Below are 20,816 nucleotides of genomic sequence, written 5' to 3'. Positions count from 1 at the left end.
ACCCAGTCTTATTTACACTTAGCAGTTGCATTATGCCATTTCATACAAGTGTGAAGCACACAGGCTCTAAATGACTAAAAAAAATATCTTGTTTGGGCTACATTGCAAAGAATCAGATGTGTAAAATTTTGTTGTTTTTAGTGTCAGAGGAATTTTGAGTTAATAGTTATCAGCCTATTGTGAAGAAAAAAAAAAAGAGCCAGGATGTATCTTAAATCCACGGCTAGGACATTTGTCTTCCAGATCTGCTTTTTATGGTCAAAACTTCATATATTGCTGCTCTCCAAGCCACAGTGTGCCAATTTTCTCTGCCTGTTTTGAGTACTTTAGTTTGAGGTTTGCTGGGAATCTTCACTATGTGTTCATGGTTAGTTTTTATTGTCCCCTATTTGGTTAATTTTCTATTATATCTTCAGGGTAGCTGCTCCAACTCCATCATTGCCTTTTCTACTCAGAGGTCTTAAATTTTAGCAAGGATTTATTTTAGTATAGCAGGATAAACAAGGGAGAAACATTTCCTGTTCTCTACACAGGAAATGGGAGTAAAAGACTCTATTCATGTCTTATTTTACATACATGTTGAACCAGTTAAAATTGTTCCACAAGTCTTAGGCTCTACTTATTCTTTTATAATTTTCATAAAAAATGTTCAGATTGCATAATTTCTATTGAGGTCTCATTAAATTTACTGTTTTTGTTTATTTGATCTCTAATTCTGTCTGTAATTTTTTCATACTTTTCTACTATGTCCATTTAGCTTTTCTTTGTTTTCATATCTTTTTTTATTTCAGTAATTTCCATTTCTCTGCAGGTTCATTTATTTTTTCCAGCTATTATTAAATTCTGTATCTCCATGCTGTCTGGTTCCCTTGACTGCTAATTTCTTTATGATTACTAGCTATAACTCTCTGCTTATGCTTAAAACTTTTTTCCACTGGACATTATGAATGAAAAACTGGTTATTTGGTTTTGTTCATCATGTAAGTCTTTGAAGACCTGGTTTCATTCTTCATTCAGACTGGTCTACCAATTTTGTTCTTACTCCTTTGGAAAGTTCTTAGCTGAGTAGCTCAAGTATGAACGAGGTACCTCTGCTGGATAAGAAATTTGACTTCTGCCCTGCCTGCTGTTTGGTATCATTGTCCCATTCCTAACCAGCAGTGGCCACTCATGATAGAGCATAAGGTAATTTGGCCTGACTATGAACAGACCAGCACTCAAATAAGGAACCTGGGGATCTTCTAGGCTCCTCCTACAGTCTGTTTCCTCTTAATCTCTAAACCCTAATCTCCATCCACTGTGGGGGCTGGCTGCACTTGTCTCTTGTTCTCCTGTCTGGGGGCTTATTTCTCTTCTCAGTCACACAGATCACTGGTCGCCTCTCTTCAATTCCATCATACAGTCTTTATGTTCTTTCTAATTTCATAGTTCTTTTTGTCCATCAACGTGACACCTCCAATAATCTACTTGACTTGAAATGTGTTCTTTGATTCTTGGTTAAAATTTGTTATTAACCTAAAACCAAATTTCCCCAACCTTGTCTTTTCTCTTCTAAAAAATAATTTCCCTTTTTCAGTGTCTTCAAGTATTTGTAAAATTTTCTTTTGTAAAATTTTTGACAGTTATTATTCTTTCTATAAGTTTGGTGAGTTCCTCTGTGAAACGTGATTTGCAAATATTCTAGTCCACAACTGGACTTCAGTGAGGGAAAAATTTAGTTGGGATCAAATCTAGCCAAACACTCTGTCACTGAGCTATATCCCCAGCCTTTTTCTTTTCTCCTTCTGAAGTTGTCCTTTCTATTTAAAGTTAATTATACAAATGTATCTGACTGTTTCTGGACTCTCAGACAAAAATTGTTTAGTTTTGGCCCACTGGTTATAATGTAACCACAGGAAGACACAGGAGGGAGAATTTGTAGCTAGGAAAGGTAGAGTTGCAGGTCAGAAGGGTCTTTCTTTTCCTCTTAAAGAACTGGAACTTGAGGTTGGGAGCCACAGAGCATGGTGGCCAGGTTGTCATGATTGAAAAAGTTAGATGTCTGTCTAGACAGAATGAGTTGATATTTGACTCTCAATCCTGTTTTAAACACAGGTTAAGGAAATACAACACAGATATTAGATTCTTTACCCAATGGGCTCTCAAACAAAAGCTATGTCTAAAACATTAAAATTGCATGGACTGCACATATTACCCCTTGGTATAATTCATTCACCTAAGCTATATAGAATGGCAAACAACAGAGAAAATATTTGTGATTAATGCCTTTAGTATGTAGAACTTTTTAGAAATTAAAATGTGTACCAATTAAAGAGGCTGACAATTATGCAGTGCACAGTGGACAAAAATACAAGTGAGAAATCAGTTTGGAGGAATTGAACTTGGTAAGTTATGAAATAAATAAAGATCTTTTTCCAGTACAGTTTGTGAAGGTAAAAACTTTAAATTAGGACATTTTAACATAGTCTTATTTATGAAAATTACAATTGCTTTATCTCTGCTGGCCATTCACCAGTCTATTACAAAAACAATAAATATGCTGTTAGTCTACTGGAAATCTTCTTAATGATAGAGACCATAATATGTACTGAAAGACAAATTTTTATGTCTAAAGATCAGCATCTTTAAAACCATGTTATATAAAAATATTTACATGTTATCCAAGAAAAATTGTGTGACTTATTATGGGAAATAAGCAGGAACAGACAAACACGAAAGTGACTTTCCTTTTCTCTTGTTTGGTAGAACTATGAATGGGTTTTAAATATATTTTTCCATAATATATTTTGCCTTGAGGGAATATCATTATTGCAAAAGAGCTTATTATTTTTAAAAACTTGAAAATACACAGATGGTAAAATTTAAGGAAAACTATGGTGAAGGTTATATAAATACAAACTTAACTCCTTAATGTATGCAGTTCTTTGAAGCATTTTTATGTTCAAACTTTTATATATTTTTTAAATATATTTATTTTCTTATATATTTTTTTCTTTAACTGTGTGCCTTGCACTTGGATTGATAAAAGTAAAAATGTTATATAAGAACAATATTGTGAAATGTTTAGTTTTTTCACTCAAAAAATAAAGCTTTTTATTTCATGTGTGTTTTAGATTATACCTAAAGAGAATGATACCCGCTCCCGCTTGACGTATAAGTATATCATCCATGAAGACTCCGTGCCTACAATTAACAGCAACAATGTCATTCAGGAAGAATTAGATACTTTTGAGTGGGCTTTGAAGAGTTGGTCTCAGTGCTCCAAACCCTGTGGTGGAGGTAAGAAACAAAAAGTTATAGTTTTAACATGAAATTCATTCAAAAGCCAATCGTGCTTCTACCTCTAATTGAAATACCAAGAATAACAACCAAAATGCAAGTACCAACCATGGTTATTGAAAATCCCAGAATCAGCAAAGCAGGATATTTCATTCATTACAATGGGGACCACAGAATCTCCTTGCTAATTTCTCTTAGGTTATATCTATGTTCAGTGCGGTGGTTACACGTAATCACTTTTCCATAACTCCAAAACTGTCCCAAATCAGTGTGCATAGATTATCACCTTTCTTCTCTTTTTTCTTTTTTTTTTTTAAAGTAGAGTAGGTGCACAAAGGGGTTTCAGTTTCCCAAAAGATTAGATTATGAGAACAATACAACTTGATCAATGTTACTTCTTCCATCATTCGCTTCTATTTTGATAATTCTATAGCTGATTATGCTCTGTATTTGGATCCAGCTTTTACCTGGAGTGCTTACGTATCCCTGTAAAAATACTCAACATTGGCCTAATGAGATGGGTGTATTTCACATCCATTTTACTGATGGTAAAACCCCTATACCAAGGAAGCTAACTAGTGTTGTTCAATTCTCCCATCATTCATTCCTCTAATTCTGAAAAATACTGCTGTGTTGAGCTGGCTAAGATAGAATTCTCCCCAACAGGAAAGGGAAGGTGAGGCACTATCATAAAAATGATTGTATACATAACTGTAAACAACACTATTCATGTAGGGAATGCCTGAGTTAACCATTTTTATAACTTAAAATTGAAGAATGTATTCCTAAAGTGTTTCTAAAGTTAGTAGGAACTTTTACATAATTAATCTTTTTTTATTTGTATTTTTTGCTAGTCCTGGGGCTTGACCTCAGGGTCCTGGGCATTATCCTTGAGAGTTTTTGCTAAAGACTAGTGCTTACCACTTGAGCCACACCTCCATTCTGGCATTTTGGTTGTTCGAGATAATTGTCTCAAGAGTTTTCTGCCTGGGCTGGCTTTGAATCATGATCCTCAGATCTCAGCTTCCTAAATAGAATTACAGGTGTGAGCCACTGGCTCCTGCTTAAGAACATCTCTTTATCCATTACAGGTTGGTCATTTAATTCAGATTCTCCTTGCACCATTACATCCTCTTGGTCCTAATGCAGGTCATGCCCATGTGGCTCCTTCCTGGCCAGGCTTCCTTCCCTGTTTTGGAAGGGAGAGTTATGGCAACAACCTTTGACTGATGGTAATTTTCTACTATTCCTGTATCCCTAAGGTAAAAACTTTTTGAGGGAAAAGTAGGACTACGTTATTTTAAAATCCTCCTATCTTTTAATGTAGTATTGTCACCTGCAAATAACTGGATCATCATGAGTATGCATTTAAGCAAAACTGCCGGACATTTTACAAAATTGATTTATTCATTTCAAAAATATTGATTGCAATGAAAAACAAAAGTGATTAAAAATAGTCATAATGCATCTCAGAGGCTAGACAGATTAGCAGTTCAATGTAAGATACAATCTTGAGTTGGAAGAGCACTGCTACAGGGATCATTGGGAGGACATATAACCGGTTTTGTCTATATATTCAATGTTAAATGTCCTGCTTCTAAGAATCATACAGTGTTTCTAAGGATCAAGATGTCTGCAAGTTAAATTCTCAGTTCCGGGAAGATATTACACAGAGTAAAATGGTAGCTATGATGGATAGTAAATGTGTTGACATGCTAACAAAAGATTAACCTAGGTGCAGCAATCTGGGTTTTGTGCTTTCTTTACAAATTTTTGTAGATTTTGAAATTTTTTCCAGACCAGTAATTGTAGAAATCAAAATTGAAAATATTGGGAGATCTCCTTATCTCTGGCCTCTTCATATGTGACACACCTGAAGTGTCCTGTCTCTAGAATTTAATTCTGCTTCTTTTGCTTTTACCCATACATTTTGAACTTCAAGATTTTTTTTTTGCTCAAGGAAGTTGGGCTCTTATAAGGTTTTGTTGCTTTTTCTCCAGGAAAGCTTTAAGGTGCCCTCTGCATAGTTATTCACATAATAGTATGAAGCCTCTGGCACCAGTATTGATTATCACACTAAAATGCATATACTGCATTTATTTAAATTCACTGGAAAGTGTGCATAATTGATGTTCTGTAGCTTCTAATAAATTTTAAAAGATTAGGAATTTTCACCTTCAATTGAAAGTGATGGAACCTCTTACCCTTCTTACCTTTGCACTTGGTTTACTATGTGCACTCAAAATATTCCTTGAATGAATATTCAAAAAGGGTATTTCTTTTTCCAGGTTTCCAGTACACTAAATACGGATGCCGGAGGAAAAGTGATAATAAAATGGTTCATCGTAGCTTCTGTGAGGCCAGCAAAAAGCCAAAACCCATTAGACGAATGTGCAATATTCAGGAATGCACACATCCACTGTAAGCATCTAACTGTCCTATTCTGAGAGTGAAATAGGGGTTTGGCTCATTTAAATTTTTACCCATAAGCAAAGCATATATAAGGATTATATTAAAGCTGTGGTTGCTGCCTCTTAGCTGCTAACATACACCACTTTCTTGATTCAAGGTTTGGGCAGAGTTAAATATTGAATATCTACTGTGCATTGTGAGATAGTTTAGCACTGTGTACAGCAAACATAAACCATACTTATTCCTTTCCTATGCTTCCATATTGGTTTTTGGGGCTTCCTTCAGTATGTCTTTGTTTCCATTCCTCTGAGAATTTTCTTCTCCAATAAATGTATGTCTTCATTTTCTCCATTTTTATTAGCATATATTACACAAAGGGGGTTTCAGAGTGACATTTCCATACCGGACGTTGATCAAATTCGTCCTATTTACTCTTCACACCCCTTTCTAAGAGTTTTTAGTGAATTTCATCATACTACTTTTATGTAACGTAAATTCATGATTATTCACTCCTCTCCCCAAATACTATCTTTTCCTGGAGAATAAATTTCTTCTAAGCACTCAGGGACAGAAGGGTTCTTTTCAGTCTTAGTCTAAACTCTACCCAGCTTTCTCCTGGGGATTCTCATTGTCTCTGTTTGAAAGGAATCTCATTTCCTGCATTAGTTGTCTTCTCATTTCTTGGTTCATTCTAGAAGTTTCAAATTTAGGTAAAATTGCAAAAGATGTCATTTTCTATCAACTTTGATGTTAAAAACATTGATATCTACCACTGAAAATTAGTTATTTTTCTCTCTCAAACTAGGATCTGTTGTTTCCTAGTATCTTAAGATTTCACAGTAATGAAGGGGCCGTGACCCTCATTTTTCCTAATGCTCTGGGCTGTGTAGTTGTAGATCTTTTAAACTGACTAATCATACTTAAGAGCTATAATGTAATACTGTGAGACAGAATGGTAAAAATCAAGCTAAGCTAATGAGCATAATCCTTCCCCTTCTATAATTTTCTCTGTGTTGTGAACCTTTTAAAATCTGCTCTGAGCAATTCTGAAATACGCATTACATTATTATTAGCCCTACTCAATTTTTAAATCCAATATCATGTCCTGTAAGCTACCCCTCCACTCCTCTTTTCTTCTTGGGCTTAATTTTATTCAGACTGTTTAGAGTCCTTTCCAAATTATTTCCCCTCAAATATGAAATGCTAAAATGTAATCATGCACCCTGACTTTACCTTTCAGTTTTTTCCCAGAAAGAACTGACCAAAACAGGATAAAAGGGTCCTTCACCGCAACAGCTGTTTAAATAAGTAAACTCTATAGATTTCATGAAAGCATATTAAAAAAAAAAGCAGTAACCTTTTTGTCTTAGTACGCATCTGTGGCATTCCTAGTTTTATTGACTTCCTGGATTTCATTGCCTGATCTTAGCCAGGGTAATCTTAAGAACAGGTTCAGAATTCCCAGGGCCAAATCGCCAAGTAGATGAAAAATAAAACTGATGTTAGAAAGTCAGAGCTGCTTTGGGCTACTGTGTGCCCTGCTAGGCTGTGGTCACCCACCGGGAGAGCTAGGTGGGGATGTGCACACCATGCATCCCATTGACTGTTCTGTCTCCTCTCTCTGCAGCTGGATTGCAGAAGAGTGGGAACATTGCACCAAAACCTGTGGCAATTCTGGCTACCAGATCCGCACCGTACGCTGCCTCCAGCCACTCCATGATGGCACCAACCGCTCTGTGCACAGCAAGTACTGTGTGGGTGATCGTCCTGAGAGCCGCCGGCCCTGTAACAGAGGGCCTTGCCCGGCCCAGTGGAAAACCGGGCCTTGGAATGAGGTAGGTGTGAGAAATTCTGTGTGCAGTAAATTTTAACTTGACTTAAACATCAGGTAGGCTTTGTGTAAACTGAGGAACTGGCATGTTTTCTAATCATCTCGGGTTGGTAGGAAATTTTAACACTTTAAAACAATACTGCAGTTAAAAATCAGGGCCAGTGGCTCAGGCCTGTAATCTTAGCTATGCAGGAGGCTGAGGATCAAAGCCAGCCCAGGCAGAGAAAGTCCATGATACTTTTATCCCCAATTATCCACCAAAAATCTGGAAGTGGGGTATGGATGGCTCAAGTGGTAGAGTGCCATCCTTGAGCAAAAAAAGCCAGAAGATGAGATCCTGAGGTCAAGCCCCAGTAAACAAATTACTTGGTAGGAACAATCCATATTTGTGTGCATTTGTAGCATGAAGGTGTGTCTAAAAGATATACCAAGATCTTTGTTCATTTCTATTTGTACACGCTAAATTCCAAACAGACCTTGCTTGTTGAAGAGTACTAGCTTCCACTTGGCTTGTTTTTGCCAGGGTCCAAATTCCCACCTGCTGTGAAGCTTAGCTGTAGCAAAGGACTGACACCTCTCTGAGTCTGTGCAGTTTTCCAAAACATCATCCTTTGCTTCCTCAGCATGCAGCCATTGCCTGGTGAAGGATGATGTTTGGTGATAGGCTGACTCATTGTGACCTTGCCCATATTGTCACCTGTGTTTGGTATTTGTAAAGAGTTATGGGCCATAAGAAGGGTTAAAGGAGAAAGGGAATCAAAGAGCACAGAGGAGGAAGCATGCAAGTGAGGGTCGTCCATGCTGAGCAGTGAATACAACTAACATCCCATTCCTCCCAGAGAACAAAGGTGCTTCTTCATAGCTTGGAAGTTGCTATCTTCATTAAGAAATAAATTTATAGGAGTAAAGCAACAGTAGTTACTGTGATGAAGCTGAGTTCATCAAGGCCATCCTAATGGCTTCTGGGTTGTGTACCAGACATCTTACTTCCTTTGCTCTTAGTCCCACAGCAGTACTCTGAGGCAAGAGTCACTATGGAAGCTTTCCAGATGAGGATATTGAAATTCAAACAGAAAAAGTACCAGGTTGAGGATGGTAAATGATGGAGCCCTTGTTTAAACCCTGTCTTCAAAACCACTGCTAATAATCATGGCCCCAGTAGAGAAACAACCACCACAGAACTATGGGGACCGTGAGTGCACATGGCTTCCAGTCTTGGTGGAATAAACCACTAACAACAGCCTTTATCTCTGTAGTGTTCAGTGACCTGCGGTGAGGGAACAGAGGTGAGGCAGGTGCTGTGCAGGGCTGGAGACCAATGCGACGGGGAAAAGCCCGAGTCTGTCAGAGCCTGTCAGCTACCTCCCTGCAATGGTAAGTGGGATCTCACTGTTCTGATGTTTTTTTTTAAACTTTTACATGAGTAAGGTACATTTCTCGTTGAACACTGTTACCCACTCCATTATTGTTCTCCAACTATCCCTGCCCTCTCAGGACTCCACCCCCACCACGAAGCTGTAAAGTTCATTTCCAACATTGTGTCCTGTGAGTATCATTGGTGCAATGGGTCATCTTTTGTACTTCTTTCAGCATTTTGTTATTTCCCTTTCCCCAATCAGATAAATGCATATCCCTGGCAATCTGTGGTACCCCCCATCTGATGATGATTTTAAACCTAGCAAAGCAGAGAAATAAGCAAAGGAAAACATCCTTGCAGTTTTAGCCTGACTGCTGCTGTGACAATGGCCCACCTCACCTACCCGTAACATTGGAATGGTGCAGTTTCGTGTGTGTAGAGATCTTGCCAATTTAGATCTGTAATGAGGGCTACTTATTTTTATTCATTATGTTCTTAAAGTAAAATTTCACATTATTTCACACCATGTTGATACATTAATTTTAGCAAATATGGCCTAGCAATTGGCTATATTTCAAAAATAATGTGTATTTTCTTTGGTTTCCATCTCTGTATCAGCCTGTCTCATTTTGCCCTCTTTTCTGTGTTCCACACGTTAGGGGCCTATTTCTACTCTGCCCCCAGGCCCAGTTACCTCTCGTGATTTGACACATTTTGAGATTCAGGATTAAAGGTTTCTTTTCCCCAGCCTACAAATCCCAAAGTAAGCCACAGATATTGACATATGCTATGCTTTTCAACAAAGTTGAATGTTTTTATATTTTGAAGTTTCAGGCTTTAAATCTTAAAAATAATTTTCATTATACAATGGCAAGTACAGATATGACCATGAGGGGGAGACATAGCACTTACAATTTGCTTTTTTGGCTTTGGTTTTGAAGTAAAATGATTTTGTATCTGGTTTAAAACCTTAAAATTTACTACTGCTATCTCTCTATATATATTATGTTGCATATATACACATTATATTGCACGTATATAATATATACTATATATTATATTGAATATAATATATACATGAATATAATATATACACATATGTGTGTGTATAATTTATGAAATTGACAGGCTGAACTCTTTCCAGGAAAGCTTGATTGATCTTAAAATCTAGTAGACATAGCTAAAATATGGAACCAACCCAGATGAATGGATCAAGAAAATGTTTTATATATACACAATGGAATTCTATGCCTCCATCAGAAAAAATGACATTGCCCCATTTGTTAGGAAATGGAAAGACTTGGAAAAAATTATATTAAGTGAAGTAAGCCAGGCCCAGAGAAACATAGGTCCCATGGTTTCCCTTATTTGCAATTACTAGTATATGTCTAGGACAATCAGAAAAGGTCAAAGGCTATGTACATATGACCATATAAGATGATGCAAAGCAAAATGACCAAGATAGGGACATGAGGTTTTATCTTTCTTGCTGTTCTTTTTAATATACTATGTGACTTTTTTTCTTCCTTTTGTATGTTCCCCCCCCCCTTGGTATAGCCCCTATTTTTACTGTATTTGATTCCTGTGCCCTGCATCTTGTATGTACATTTTTGGAGGAGAAGGGAAATAACAAAATGCTGAAATAAAGATACAGGATGACCCATTGTAACAGCGAGATGTACGAGACACTTGTTGAAAATGAACTTAACAACTTGGTGGCGGGGGGGAGGGAGGAGTTGGGGAGGAAAGGGATGGTAGGGGAAAAACAGAGGGGTAACAATGCTTGACAGGAAATGTACTCATTACCTTACTCATGTAACTGTAACCCCTCTGTACAGTATCTTTCCAATGAAAATATTTTTTAAAAACCTGGTTAATTTTTCTATCAGACATGGGAGCTATGGAGAAGTTCCACATTTCTCTGCTAATCTGTAACTCTGAAATCTACGCCTAAAGGCCACATATTTCTGCTACATTTTTATCAAATAGGTAAAAATTCCCCTGAGTCAGCGTCTATTGTAGAACCAAATGGACATTTGAGATCAGATGTAAAAATTCTTTTTCCTGACCTACTCATGTGGGGGTAGAGCAAGAAAGTTGGAAATTTTCCTTAACTGATTTCGTTGCCTTTCTCATGTATGACAAGAAAAATTATGGTGAAGAAGTGGCTAAAGATTCCTCTATGTGCATTTGCCCTTCCTCCATCTCTCTCCCCTTTCCTCTTCTACACAGAAGTATATTCTGGTTTTAAAAGAGACCAGGCTCCAATTACAAAGTACTCACACTTTACAGAGTCTCCCATTTACAATCTTCCTCCAGCAACAAGGGAACACCTCATACTTTTGTACTCAGGAGGTTAAAGCCTAACCTATTCCTTATTTTGTACTCAGGAGGTTAAAGCCTAACCTATTCCTTATTTAAGGACATAACTATTGACCATTGACCATTTGAAGTGAAGCCCACTAATGATCCTCAGCCATTCACAACATCAACTACAGTGACTTTAGCTGTAATATGATTCAGTCTATAATTTGAGATGTGGACATAGCATGATAGATCTTAGGATAATTCCTGGTCTGACCTGATATAAGTACATACTCATTTTGCATGAACTTAGTAAATAATAGTGTGGGTGTATATAGAGAAACATCAAATACTTTGAGAGTAACTTCATTACCTTAATTCCTTAAGAAAGTATTAAGGGAATGAATCAACCTTAGCTCAAGAAATATGGCCTATTTCATGCAAATTTGTGCTTCCAACAGTAACCTAAGAATTTTCACTGGTAAACACTTAAAGTAGAAGGGACACTGGGACACTATTAGAAAGGCAGAAATTCAATATAAAACGAGCATAAAAATATAAGCCTTTTTTTTAATCTTGACAAATATCTGTGATGGTTCTCATTTCCCACTCTCTCTCTGAGACCCAAACTACCCTGCTAAACATTAAAATGGTAGTGGTAATGCCAATGGCTGTGGCTAAAGAACTTCCTATTTCAGTGAATTCAGCCTAACGTATGTTTTCACTTTTGCAGATGAGCCATGTTTGGGAGACAAGTCCATATTCTGTCAAATGGAGGTGCTGGCCCGATACTGTTCGATTCCAGGTTATAAGAAGTTGTGTTGTGAGTCGTGCAGCAAGCGCAGCAGCACCTTGCCACCACCCTACCTTGGAGAAGCTGCTGCAACTCACGATGATTCTATCTTCAGTTCGAGTGACCTCTCAAAATCTCTAGTGATGCCTACACCTTTGGTTCCTTACTATTCAGAGACCCCTGCTGAGAAAAAGTCTTTGGGAAGTCCACACGCACATGCTGCTTTCAGCAGACCTGATGGTGCTAACTCACCCCAGCGAGGAGCACAGCAGGCTGGAAGTAAGACTCTGACCCTGGTCTCAGAACCATCCTCCTCATCCACCAAGGGTGCTGGCCACCTTGATTCTGCTTCACAGGTGGCTGCTGCATCCTTCCTTGACATCAGTGATTCCACAGGTGCTTCTTCTCAGGCAAGAACCTCAAAGAAAGATGACAAGATAATCAGGTTGCCTGTTTTAGAAAGATGAGAAGATAGATCTCGAAACCTGGACAACCTCTCTCTCTGCATGGTGCATACAGCTTGTTCAAAGTGGGAATCTCCATAGATGGTTTACTTTTATCGGTTAAATGGAAGTACATAAAGTGCTGGTTCACTTTCTCGTGGCTTTTATCCTCCCTTTTTATTCTGCATTGACTCATATCACCAGAATTCATCGGAAGAAAGGACCAAAGATATGTTCACAAAAAGACAGTGTATTGCGGAGTCTGGTGGCTGCTCTCTAGAAGGGACTGGAACCAATTGTGCATATCAGCTGATTTTTTTAATGCCAACGGTTTACACCTCAAGAAATTTTGGAAATAGTGCAAAGAATTGTTAGACTTGTATTCCTATTTATCTATATTAGAAATATTGTATGGGCAAATTTGCAGCTGTTGTGTAAATACTGTATATTGCAGAAATCAGTATTATTTTAAAGAGATGTTCTTGAATGATTGTTTACTATCTTACATTTCTGGATGTTCTAGGTGCCTGCCATTGAGTATTGCCTTATTTGACATTCCATAGGTTGATTTTTTTCAAAGCAGAATATTATGAAGAAGTTAGAATTACAGCTACTGACAATATAAGAAGCTTTGTTGTATGGTTTTTGTTGAATCAACAATGTGATACTTAAATTATAGAAAAAGCAGAGAACTGAAAGATAAACAGATCTCATCTATTCCCTATTGTTGCTACAACTAAAACACAAAACCCAGGATTGATAATAATTAGAGCAGTAAATGAACCTTTACAAGACAAATGGTCTTGCCAGGACCTCATTTTGCACCCTTGTGATTTTTTTAATTTTCCTATTGCTGATATACAAACGCTTATCCTTTTGAGTAGCTGAGAAAAATATCAGACTAGAAGTGACAGTGCTTTGAAAGCAGGTTCAAGGAAGTATTCGTTAATGGTTGAAATAATTTATTTTCTGCATGGTTCATATCCAAATATTCACAACCACAATGCATCCGACTGCAATAATGTGCTAGTAATTTATGTCAGTGATCACCTTGCTCACAGTGAAGCCAGAAATGCTCTCTCCAGGGAGTAGATGTAAAGTACTTGTACATAGAATACAAAACGGAAAATATTTATTAAAAGTTGATTTTTTTCTTGATAGTATTTTTATGTACTAAATATTTACACTAGTAACAAAGAAATATTTTGGTAAACTAGAGAGAGAATTTTCTGTGCCATAGAGGAGAAATTAATGCAAAGCCTATCACCACAGCCAATTCAAAGCTAAAAATCAATTTAATCTCATGTAAACAAACCTTTTTTTGCCTTTTTTTTAAAGTAGTCCATGCAAAGCTGTTTCCCTTGATGGAAACATAAAATAGGAATTCAGCTACAGCTATGTCTTTAATGAACAGTGAATTAGAAACATTTTAAGGTGTATGAAAGATAAATATTCCACAAATGACACGTAAAGTGTCCTAAGCAGAAGGTTCGAAGACAATATTTGTAAACTATAAACATATTAACCTGTCAAAGCACAGATGTTCAAGGACTTCTACATTTTGCTAGTAAACAGCCTCAAACATTGATTCTATACCTCTAAAATGAATCGCTGCTACTTTGTAAAACACATTGGGTGAATTCCAGATAGTAAAACAATCCCTGAGCCTTGAAGTTATTTTCCCCCCCTAAGAGTATTACCAGAATGAGATTCTCTCTAGTTTACTTGCATGTGCATAAGTCTAGTCCACAGGGACTATGAAGATGGTCAAACACACACACCTCCCATAAAGATGGACAGATTTATTCTACTTCTGACCTATGAGCTTTCTCTTCTACTAAGCTAAAAAATTACTTTCCATCGAAGTGTACACTACTGATGCTGTTTGTTGTATTGGGAACATGTAGCAATAAAAATAAAAATGTTAAAATAGAGATCTGACTTGACCTAGATTTTTATCATTAAAATGCTGGATCCTATAGTAATGGAAACATGTAATTTCCTTCTCCAAACAGAAATGGCATCAAGTTCATTTGCTACAAGCGAGAGCCAGGGCACTGGTGGCTCATACCTATAATCCTAGCTACTCAGGAGGCTGAGATCTGAGGACTGTGGGTCAAAATCAGCCAGGTCAGGAAAAAACACTAGACTCTTATCTCCAATTAATCACCAGAAAACCAGAAGTAGCACTGTGGCTCAAGTGGGAGGAACACTCACCTTGAGCTGAAGAGCTCAGGGACAGCATCCAGGTCCAGAGTTCACAAAAACAAAACAACAACAACAACAAAACCAAGAGGTTCTGGGGGTAGAGGGTGGTTTTCTGCTTCATTCTGTCCCACAGAACCTCAGAGAGAAAAGATGGAGATTTATGAAAAGGAAGGGAGTGGGGGCTTCAATTATTTTAAATGTGCAACATCTGAGTGGCTTTGAACCTGGATTAGCCAAAGCTTGGTGAGAACAAACAACTCAAGTCTCAGGACTATCAGGGAGGAGGGAACACACAGTGAATGGCTTTTTATTATGAGAGCAGGAAAGGAGACACTATGCAATGGTGATTAGCACTATGAGCTGCAAAGCTAAAAGGCTCAGGTTTGATCTCCTCCTGCAACTTCATACTTGAATGACCTTAACCAACTTCACTAAGTTTTGGTTTGCTTATCTATTGGAGGCAGTTTCAAGAAGAAACATTGCCTGACTTAGGTAACTGTAACCCCTCTGTACATCATCTTTACAATAAAATTGTTAAAAATTGGAAGAACTGACATACATGTTTACTATGAGAAATGAATTAATAAGTACAGCTGCAGAGCCTAGCCATTATACCAAGTCCTCTATTCTCCTCATCATTGTATACTTGAACCATAGCTTTAGTCTGATAACCACAGCTAGTTTAAATCCTGGTCACTAAAGCTCAGTGATGACAGGAAGAGAACATGATTTGGGAAAATTCAAAGACCACTCATCTTTAAAATTTGATAGAATGTACTAATTTAAAATGGTCTCCTGTTAGTGACTGTATGAAATTCTAGCTAATTATATACACTGTCCCTTTGCAAGCACTAGGAAATTATAGCTAATCCCTTAGTTTGACTATGAATTCCTCTCATGATACCCAATAGTGCCAACAAGCTATTCACAAATAAAAAGTGTTGCTCATACATTTAAACACAAGCAGAAAGTAATTTTTCAACAAAGAAACTAAACTATAAAAGAAGAAAGTGATCAAGATCTAGATAAATCAAGAATATCATTACTTGATAAAAAGTATTGTTAAAGAGGGTTAAGTAGGGCTGGGAAGGTGGCTCAGTGGTAGAGCGCTTGCCTTGCATGCCTGAGGCCCTGGGTTCGATTCCTCAGCACCACATAAGCAAAAAGAAAAAAGCCGGAAGTGGCGCTGTGGCTCAAGTGGTAGAGTGCTAGCCTTGAGCTGAAGGGCTCAGGAACAGCGCCCAGGCCCAGAGTTCAGGCCCCATGACTGGACCCAAAAAAATAAAAATAAAAATAAAAGAGGGTTAAGTATTTAAAATGAGGTAAAATATGCAAACTACATTAGAGTAAATGGAAATTATCAACACATTAATAGAAACATCAATTCCAGATACTTGTGGATAATTCAGAGACAAAGTTTAACAACTTCTCAAAATATTAACTATTAAATATGAGAAAGCATAGCTTACTAAGATGAATTTGACATCCAAAGTGTATATTTTAAGAAGAGCAAAGATGTGTATGAATTCATGCAATGTTATTATGCAAATTTATGATAGAATTTACCAGAGAATTACAAATTGCCCCTATCCCAACAAATGACAACTAAAATACTGGTCCTGAGCATTTTTGTTTTATAGTAAGTACTAATGATATTGTGATTTGAAACATTGCTGTTTTCCAGCCAATCTGTAATTTCATGCAAATAATTGGTTTGACTTATCATCTTTCAGCCAGTTAACAGCAATTAACCTAGGGCTGAGTGATACTATATATACTGTAATGCTGAGTAATACTTGATCTACCAATACCTCCAAAACATTCCATCAGGGAAGAGAAATATTATTCACCATATTATTCTTAATTGTTATCACTAGTGTTACTATTCCCTGGCATGTTGTATCACTTTGACAGTGATGGCAATGAAAGATGAAGCATTTAAAAATATCAATTTTAAGTCTTCGATGACCAACAGAATATTAAGCAAGAGGATGGTGAAAATTGCTTACAGGTGTCTATTTCTGCCACATTGCCTTAAGTATACTAAAACACACTTACTGCCTATATTATAATATGGGTTATTGAGGGAGGGGAAAGCCAAGCAGAAATTTGAAGTCCTAGATGAGATGGTCAACAGAATTACATATTTTCCACATTTTTAATAACCTCTGTTATTTGGAGACTGCATTTTGACATGTCTATGCATGCAATGTTCCCTGATCAGCCTGCCTCACTTCCCCATCCTCCACCATCACGCTTCCCTACTCCTCGTTTCAAGACCAGCTCAACAGGCTTTTGGTTCCATTGTAACAAATATACTTAAAGTATCACTGTATATTCCTTCCTTCACCTTCTCAGTTCACCCTCCACATTTCTACTAATACCCATTGTTGCTGAGCATATTCTTTTTCTGTTTTCAAGATTTTTTTTCTTAAAAAGTATATGGTCTCTGGACAATGTGCCTAGAGCTCCTAAAGTTTTAGTGAACATGAAGGACCTGGTATTACCCAGAGAGCCTTCCCAGCTAGATATGCAGATGGATGTTCACTGGACTCCCCTGTGGACATGCCTGGAACACCTACCTGAACTCACAGACTTGGTTGAGAGACATACTGATACCTGCTGAACTGACACTCCTAGGAAATCTCATAATGGAAAAAATACTATTAGGAGACATTAAATTATCATTTGTTTTAAAATTAGAATTCACATAGAAAAATTATACTTTGGAGAACTCAGTTGAAATGTATCTGACTCTTACTCTTGCTCACCCAAACCTCAAAGGTCAGGTTGTCATTTAATTCAAATTCTCTTTATCTAACCATAAAAGATAGGCAAGTTGCCTATTGAGAAGCCACAGGTAAAACACAACCACACAATTGGTTTCTTGTCACACTTTAAATCTGCAGATAGAATACAGCTCTAAGAATTCTTTGACTATTTTGAGTTACACCCTCACTGTCTCATCATTGATCCAAAAGAGAACCAGTTATAGCAAGAAAACTACTCACTGCCACATAAACACACAAGCACACATTTTCATTACTGCAAAGAGATGTGACAGGAAGACAATTAGGAAAACAACTGAAATTGCCCAAGAGTGTTAATAAAATAATCTCTTAAATATAATTTCATTTAATCTTCCTTATAATCTTAAGACATGTCAAACCATATATGCTAATTGATTTACATGAGCTTCAACACAGTACAACTTGCTAAGATATTGTTGATTTACACTTACAACAAGATATGTGATCTAAGAAATGTACTTCAGGAAAGATGACTAAGCTATCACAAGTATTCTCACATGAATATAACTACAATAGTATCTAAAATTAATTGTCTAGAAGTTTTAAATATTATTTTATCAGCTACTTCCTAATTGCTATCAGGATGAAGGCTACTTAAAAATTGATTTTACTCCACTATATTTATAATTTCTTTGATTTAGAGCTACATTATGATACATAGAAACATAATAAAAATTGGTAAGCCTGTAAAAGAAGTGGGTGATAAAAATCTCAGTGCAGCCAATCATGTAGAAATGAAGGGTCTAAATGATGTAAGGCGCTCAATTTTATTTCACAAATTTTGAACCGTGCCCTTCTTCTATTGAGAATTGTAACTTTTTCTTTTTTTTTGTAGCACCCAATAGACATGTCTTTTGTGTCTTCCATTTTAACTACAAAGGCAAGACTTCATTAGTACCTTATCAAATCCTAAAATTACCAAATCCTAAAACAAATGACAAAAAATGGTCATCTCAATAATATGCTACACAAAGAACAGCTATAAAGGTTGATCTATTTGCCATTCTTTTTTCTTCATGTATTCATTCCACAAGTGGTATATTTTTCTAAATCAAGGGTTGGCATTTTTTTTCCCATAAAGCACCAAACAGCAAATGTTTACAAATGTACCTAACACTGTAAGATTTTTGTTACAGTTTCTCAAGTTCTGTCAGCCTGAAAACATTGACAGACCAAGGAATGTGTGTGGCTAGCCCAGACATGTGATAGCAAGCTACATTTGATCCATAGCTATGGTCTGATGATCCCATATCTAAAGTAACAGCGGGCTATGAGGAAACCAAAGTTGCTGCTCTCAGAGAACTTATATTCTAAAATGACACATACAATCAAACATAAAACTATACATAAAATGTTAAGTGTGATTAAGGAATGTTTTATAGCAAGGTAAGGAGAAAGTGAAAAGTAAAAATAAAAAACAATTCAGAAAAATTAAAGATACAGAAATAAATGGCACATCATATGCTAAAAGAACTGTGCTTCTTAAAGTTGTAGAAACAGTTATGGAAATGAAGATAACAATGTGGAATAATTTTTCTCTTATCCGAAAAGAAATTATTAAAATAATTGATAATTTAGCTGGGTTCTGGTGGCTCATGCCTGTAATCCTACAACTATTAATCTACTCAAGAGGCTGAGATCTGAGGATCTCCATTCAAAGCCAGCCCAGCAAGCTCTTATCTCCAATTAACCACCAAAAAGACAGAAGTAGATTTTGGCTCAAATGGTAGGTGTTATCCTTGAGCAAAAAAGCTCAGGGATAATGCCCAGGCCCTGAGTTCAAGCCTCAAGCTGGCACTCAGAAACACACACACACACACACAAACACACACACACACACACACACACACACACTCCTGATAATTCATTGTGAAGGATAAGAGAAAAAAAAGTCATGGAAATTCACAAACAGGAACTATTCTGGAGTTTTTTTTAAATACCATTGATATTGCAAAGAGTGTTTGCCTGATCATTTAGAATGCCTACTGCAGAACCATAACCATTATGAAATAAGTGTATTAGGATAATAACGTGGCAATTTACTGCAGAACCATAACCATTATGAAATAAGTGTATTAGTATAATAATGTGGCAATTTATCTAATAGAAAATTAATGAAACCTTATCAATAGAAGATAGTGAAAATAATGGAAATGCTATTCAATAGGTGGCAAAGACATCCAAGACACCCTTAGAATTTTAAACTAAGTTGACACTGAATGTTTCTAAGATAGAAATTGGCAAAAGACACTGGGTGAAATGACCTTCCATGCTTATGGATCAAAAGAATTATTATTGTTAAAATGGCCATATACCCAAAATAGTAAATTCAACTCCCTCCTCATCAAAATCCCAACAGTCTTCACAGATACAGAAAGGCAGTTCTAAAATTCATAACAGAAACACAAACCATATTGAATAACCAAAACACTCCTAAGCAACAGGAGCGAAGGCCAGAGGCATTACACTACTTAATTTCAAACTCTACTACAAAGAATCTTCACAAAATATTATGGTTCTGCACAAAATAAGATACATGAACCAATGGAATAAAAGATCCAGAAAATAAATCCAAAATAGCCATAGCCATCTGATTCTTTTTAAATTATTTTATTTTTATTGTAAAGGTGATGTACAGAAGGGTTATAGTTATATACGTCAGATAATGAATACATTTCTTTTTAAACAATGTCATTTCTTCGCTCGTTTTCTCCCAGTTTTTCCTTCCCGGTTCCACTCCCAGGAAGAGTGGAGTTCATTTTCAACATCCTGTCTAGTAAGTATAGCTGCTGCATTTGTTCACCCTTTGTCCTTCCATTTCTGTGCTCCTTCTTTACCATCCCCAAATAGATAAACTTATATACAAGATAAAAGGTACAGAAAAAGGGGGGAAAAAAACAAAATAACATAAAAATTCATAGTGTGAGAGCAATACTTTTAGGAGAGGATCACAAAACTTAAATAGCTATGGGCATATGGTCATATAAAATGATGTTTAATGAAATGAACTCCAAGAAATGGAAACAAGAGGTTTTATGTTATTTTACCATCTGATTCTTAACAAAGATTCTAAAAATATATACTGGGAAAAGACGACAGCTTCTTTAACAAGTGGTGCTGGGAAACGTGGACATTTATGTGCTAAAAAGATTCTTATCTCTCACCTATGCAAAAATAAACTAAAAATAGATCAAAGATCTTTAAAACTTAAATCTTGGAAACTACTACAAAAAGTTAGGGAAAATAACTCAAATATCTAGGCATAGACAATGACTTTCTGATAAGTTTCTGATAACTCAGGAAACAGTGGCAAAAACTGACCAGAGGAATTGCATCAAACTTAAAACTTCCTGCACAGCTAGATTGAAGAGTAAGCCTA

General features: G+C 36.6%; 1 protein-coding gene across 2 annotated transcripts in view; it reads left to right on the top strand.

Moving 5' to 3' along the window:
• Positions 1 to 14,312, top strand: part of Adamts3 (ADAM metallopeptidase with thrombospondin type 1 motif, 3) — a 202,618-nt gene extending 188,306 nt beyond the window's left edge. For both annotated transcript variants that reach the window (XM_013020132.1, XM_013020131.1), the window contains exons 18-22: positions 3,114 to 3,279; positions 5,568 to 5,700; positions 7,319 to 7,526; positions 8,779 to 8,896; positions 11,917 to 14,312. In XM_013020132.1, coding sequence (XP_012875586.1) covers positions 3,114 to 3,279; positions 5,568 to 5,700; positions 7,319 to 7,526; positions 8,779 to 8,896; positions 11,917 to 12,443 — 1,152 coding nt within the window. In that variant the 3' untranslated portion in view covers positions 12,444 to 14,312. The remainder of the gene's footprint in view (positions 1 to 3,113; positions 3,280 to 5,567; positions 5,701 to 7,318; positions 7,527 to 8,778; positions 8,897 to 11,916) is intronic.
• Positions 14,313 to 20,816: the final 6,504 nt, after the last annotated feature.

The sequence above is a fragment of the Dipodomys ordii genome, unplaced genomic scaffold (genome assembly GCF_000151885.1).
Source record: "Dipodomys ordii isolate 6190 unplaced genomic scaffold, Dord_2.0 Scaffold49, whole genome shotgun sequence".
Taxonomy (NCBI): domain Eukaryota; kingdom Metazoa; phylum Chordata; class Mammalia; order Rodentia; family Heteromyidae; genus Dipodomys; species Dipodomys ordii.
The sequence above is the reverse complement of the archived record's forward strand: the minus strand, read 5'-3'. Positions and strand labels throughout refer to the sequence as shown.